The sequence below is a fragment of the Lycium ferocissimum genome, chromosome 10 (genome assembly GCF_029784015.1).
Source record: "Lycium ferocissimum isolate CSIRO_LF1 chromosome 10, AGI_CSIRO_Lferr_CH_V1, whole genome shotgun sequence".
Lineage (NCBI taxonomy): Eukaryota > Viridiplantae > Streptophyta > Magnoliopsida > Solanales > Solanaceae > Lycium > Lycium ferocissimum.
Window position 1 is genome coordinate 14,415,671 of NC_081351.1, and position 5,625 is coordinate 14,421,295.

At 34.1% G+C, this 5,625-nt stretch overlaps 1 protein-coding gene across 1 annotated transcript; it reads left to right on the forward strand.

Annotated features, from left to right (window-relative positions):
• Window positions 1–1,563: 1,563 nt before the first annotated feature.
• LOC132035107 (E3 ubiquitin-protein ligase PUB24-like) lies at window positions 1,564–3,665 on the forward strand. The gene is made up of 2 exons (XM_059425416.1): window positions 1,564–1,982; window positions 2,371–3,665. The coding sequence occupies exons 1-2, from the start codon at window positions 1,662–1,664 to the stop codon at window positions 3,277–3,279; spliced, it is 1,230 nt and encodes a 409-aa protein (XP_059281399.1). The 5' UTR covers window positions 1,564–1,661; the 3' UTR covers window positions 3,280–3,665.
• The last annotated feature ends 1,960 nt before the right edge of the window (window positions 3,666–5,625 follow it).

Here is a 5,625-nt window from a genome sequence, read left to right on the forward strand (position 1 = left end):
TTATGTGTAAAAATTAATTTACAATAAATAGTAAATATGAATCCATAAAATTATAATGAATTAATGCTAAAAACTTAAAAGATTAAATTAATCCGTCTTGCTGCTGGAAATATTGAAAGAGAGGCTTCAAAAACCCTTCTAACCCGGGGGGGGGGGGTGTTTAAGAGGAAGATAAAATAATTTCGACAAACCATACATTTGAAAACGACTATCGCAGCCATTTTCTTTTTTTGGCTTCGCATGATAAAGTGCTTGAACAGCCAGCCGATTTTACATCATTCAAATGAGACTTACAAAGAAAGTAATGTGGCCAAAATGAATAAAAACCTGAAAGTAAAGCCTTTTTTTTTTTGAACAAAGCTTCTTATGGAAAAAACTCCATTATCGCCTAATGGGTATCTTTACGTGAATCACAGGTTAAGCCATTCGATTCAGACACTGCAAAAGGGAAAAAAAAAATCAATTAAAGCAAATACAAATTGTAACTTTTATATACAGATAGTGCACTATTAAATCATTTAAAAAACAATTATAATTAGGTATTCCTTCTGTCCCAATTTATGTGTAACAATTTGAATTTCGAAAGTCAAATCTGTTAATTTTGATGGTGTATGCGGACACAGAATCTTTAAGTTTTTTGACATAAAATTTACATATTTGAAAACTACATGAAAAATACTATAAGTCACAATAATTGGCAATTCAAAATATTTAACAGACATGAAAAAATTATGATCAAAGAAAAACTTATTTAAATCACAAAATTCGAAAGGTGCCACATAATGGAGACGAAGGAAGTAATATCGATCTATAATAAGTAGAATTTGTAAACTTGGAAAATAACTTGTATATTACAATTAAATTGATAATAGGGATAATAGCAAGCACTTTGGGTCCATCGATTATTAGTAATTCCAATTTTGGTCCTTCTTATATAGTATTGACTTAGCACATTTACCTTCAACAAGTTAAAACAAGTGCATTTGGTCCATTTCTGTAGGAAATATATTATATTTGGTTTATTTTTAGAAGTAGAATACACTCAATTATGAAGTAATGTCACAAGCTTAACATAGCACAAATGTAATTAAATGGTGGAATAATTAATTATCATGAAAGTTTATGAATATTCATTAGTCAAGGGATCAAAAGTGTATATTTCAGTAATTAAAGGTTAAATATGTTTAGGCAAATACAACAAAGAACTAAAATATAGAACCATGTTTACACCATCGACATACATAAAAGTTAAATCACAGTAATTATTTTTACCTTTTGTTCTGTCAATTTCTTTTCTCCTAGCTCCACGATATGATCTTGATCTGCAGTGAGGCCAATATTAGAAAGTCAACACAAAAAATGTGATTTATATTTCTCAATTGTTGACTCGTGAATAGCCCCACCACATTCAACCTTTGACCAATAAACCAAAACCAAAAAACGAATATTCATATTAAAATATTATGATTTCTCTTGACTTTACCTAGTCTTTAGTCTTCTTCTTCTTTAGCTTTCTCCATTCAAACTTCACACATATATTAGCCGTTTTCTCTTACCACCTTTTATATGTATATATATACTCACTTAATTCTTGTTATTCATAGACACTTAAGTTCTTGTTTTTTGGTTAGAAGAATTGGCTAAGTAGGAAAAAAAAAAAAATGGAAGAAGTAGAGATACCTCAATATTTCTTGTGTCCTATATCACTTATGATCATGAAAGATCCGGTAACGACGGTGACCGGAATAACGTATGACCGGGAGAATATCGAGATGTGGTTGTTAACGGCGGAGGAAGAGGCGGCGACGTGTCCGGTGACAAAGCAGAAATTGCCTAGAGACATTGAGTTATTGACTCCAAATCATATGCTCAGGCGACTTATTCAAGGTTGGTGCATTGCCAATGCAAGTTTTGGGATTGACAGAATTCCAACTCCTAAATATCCTTTGGACAAATCCCATATGCTTCGACTAGTTCGTCAGGTAAATGAGTTTAAATTCTGTGCATTGACATTATATATAGTACTATATTTTTATAACATCGGATTAAGTTACTTGTAGAAACAGTAATTGTTTATGCTTTTAATTACCGGTGTCAAGGATTTTTTGCCATTAGGTCACTTAAAAGATAATTTGAGGTAATTAACCATCCAAGATAAGTTATATTATTGATAGCGTATGTATATGTAAAAAATTCTTTACAATTGTCAACATATATAAGTTAAATTCATATTGGTTAGTAACAAGTATGATCTATGATTTGATAACCTAAATATAGATTAAACAACCTAGTAAAACATGTGCAATATAATTAAACTGATTTTGTAGAAAATTTTCGTACTGACGGTACTGTATTTGACCTACACCCCAGGTGAATAACGATAAGCTTCGTGTTGAAGCATTGAAGAAAATTGATGCTTTGGTGATTGAGAATGAGAAGAACAGGAAGTGCTTGGAGGAAGTTGGTGCAATTAAGGCTATGGTTTCTGTAATAGTGAAAAGTTTTAAGGAAAGAAAACTAATCACTGGCCTTGAAGAAGTTTTGAGAATTTTCCACCTTGTTTGGAGCCCAACAACTGAAAATACACAAATCGTCAAGGAAAATCATGACACAATTGGAGCTATTTTATGGATTTTGAGAAGTGAAATGACCATAAATCAAGTTGTTATCAAGACTCACGCGATGATGGTGTTGAAAAACATGATAGAGGTTTTGAGTTCAAATCTTTTGGGGCTACACCCCGATTTTTTTCAAGAAATGGTGAATATTTTACGAAAAGAAAGCAAACATCACATCTCTCAACAAGCAACAAAAGCAGCTTTGCAAGTGCTAATAGATGCTTGTCAATGGGGAAGAAACAAGCAAAAAATAGTCGAATCGGGAGCCATATTCGAGCTAATAGAGCTCGAATTATGCAACACCGAAAAAAGGGTTTCGGAATTGGTATTTTGCGTTTTGGCTCATTTATGTACTTGTGCTGATGGGAGGGCTGAATTCTTGAAACATGCAGCTGGAATTGCTGTTGTTACTAAAAGGACACTAAGGGTTTCATCAGCTTTAGATGATTGTGCAATTCAAATTCTTGGATCAATTGCTAAGTGTTCAGCTACAAAAGAAGTGTTAATGGAGATGTTGAGAGTTGGAGCTGTGTCAAAGCTTTGCATGGTGATTCAAGCAGACTGTGAAGATTATTTAAAGAAGAAAGCTATGGAGATCTTAAGGACACATTCTTATGCTTGGGGTAATTCTCCATGTATACAAGTTTATCTCTTGACTTGATATCCTGGACAATAGAGCCCTATATTCTTTAATTAATGTTTTATTCTTTTTTTCTTTTTTCTTAACGATACATGTATAAATACAACAACATTATATTGTATCCCCTTTATTTTCAAAAAAGAAAAAACTCTAGAGAAGATCATAGAAACACCATGTAGAAGTTATGAAGACTATGCAAATGGCGTCTTAATTAATATGTGATTGTCTCTCTTTATTTTATTTCTTTCTTTATTTATTGTGTCTATTTGCAAGAAGTTGACGTTGAGGACTAGAGGAGTAATTCAGTAATAAAGGATAGTGGGGAGGAGTTAGTTGTTACAAAGTGGTTAGGTGCACGTGGTTCTGTAAGTTCACAAGTAGCAGCATTTGCATAGTTTTAGTTTTTTTAAGAAAAATGTAATCTCTCCTTTCTGAGTTCTTCTCTCTTCTTCTCGATCTGTAATCTCTTCTTCTCAATTGATCAATATAACCGAGCCGCATGTTGAGTTTCTGTATCAGTTGCATACATTAGGGCGATGAAGGACATGTATGATAGAGTCAAGACCCGCATGAATAGTGAGAGGAGACTTGGAGCTTTTCCCAGTTGAGATGGAGTTATACCAGTATCTGCTCTTAGTCTGTTTCTATTTTTCTTGGTGATGGATGTACTAACGCGACATATTCAACGTCAGGTGCCATGGTGCATGTTATTTGCATACGACATAGTACTGATTGCTGAGACTTGCAATGGAGTTAACACTAAGTTAGAAGTTTGGAGACAAACCTTGGAGTCCAAAGGGTTCCGATTGAGCTGGACCAAACCGAATATTTGGAGTGTTAGTCAACGATCCAACACATGAGATTGGTACAAAAGTGAGGCTTAATCTCTTGTTACACCCGCACCTTGATAATGGAGTACCTCGGAGAAACTGCTTGGTTAAATTTGAATGTAAGTATGTCGAGCTATGGCTAGGTAAAACAACTTTGGAGTGTGAGAGACGAAACATTATTAAGTATATGGTTTAAGTAAAGGATGAATTATGATCTTGTAAGTTGTAGAAGGACGATTATCTTGGAACCAAAGGACATGACCATTATCAAGTATGATTAGTGATAAATATCATGTAATCAGAGTTTCGAAAGATTTTGGGACCAAGCAAATCAACGAAAATAAGTTTGTCGAAAATTTGAAACAAGTTGGCAGAATTAAGGACAAAATTTTGGGTCAACTTTGGAGGGGTATATATCCAGGTATATGGGGAGTTTTAAGGTGTTTCAAAAGCTTAAAATGAAGTTCGTCGAGTCTAGTTTCCAATGCAATAAACCGCTCGTCGATACGACATCGGAGTAGAGAATTATGGACGTTACAAATTCAGCTGACAGAGCGAAGAACGGCGCGCTCTGGTCTTGCCACGGTCTTGCTACAGTGCTACGGTGCTACAGTGATGCTGACTTTGGCACCCTATATAAGGGGCAAAACCCCATTTTTTTTCTTCACAAAAATTTCCGAAATGCCAGAAAATTCAGCCACGTATGAGAGAGAGATATATAACATAAAAGCGAGGATTTTGAGAGATTTCAAGTTACGGAGTATTAATCGAGGTTCGGACAACGTGTAGTCATGATTATAGTTTTGTCTTGTGTTGGAATTGGCTTGGATTCAAAGTAAATATTGAAGATATTGTTGTTCTAGAAGGAATAAGGTTTGAATCTCACCTTATTAATATTAATTTTAGTTTATTTACGGAGATAAAGTTATTACATAGTCGTATAATAAGTTGGATAGTTGAGAAACTTGGAAAACATCGTGTGAGATATTTTATGGAGCCTATTGGTGTTGATAATGTTGTTGTGATGTTGGTATTGTTGTTGTTGGTTATTGGATTGTGATTTCGGGCTAGGCATATAAACAGGGGAGATCTTTGCTTAGAATTTCGTGAATTCTAAATGGATTTAAATTAAGGGTTTAAGACGAGCGTATGACGATGAGCCTAACAATAGTATGAATGGTTGTATATGTAGATTACGAGGCTACGAATGATCTTAAGTGAAGTGCAAGACGGAAGTAAGTTGGAAGTCGAGAAGTTATCTTCCAGGTATGTTAAGGCTAGTCCCTTTCTTCTAAAGGCATGATTCCTTTCTTATGAATCCAATAGGTGTTCTCCAAATGTCCCATGATCCCTCTATGTGAATCCTTAAATGTTTTCCAAGAATATGCTTATTCTCAAAAGCTAGAGATTCATGATTCATGGAGTTCTTATGATGCTAAAGATAAACGTGTTTTGTGATGATGATGAACTTATTTCTTGAAACTCCTATGTTATAATTCCTTACATATGTTTCATAACCTCCTTACTTCCAAAAGTT

Bases quoted from the DNA above. Each gene is read 5' to 3' on its own strand.
- LOC132035107 (XM_059425416.1), top strand. From the start codon at position 1,662: ATGGAAGAAGTAGAGATACCTCAATATTTCTTGTGTCCTATATCACTT. The intron at 1,983-2,370 runs GTAAATGAGTTT...CCTACACCCCAG, and splicing joins TGCTTCGACTAGTTCGTCAG to GTGAATAACGATAAGCTTCG.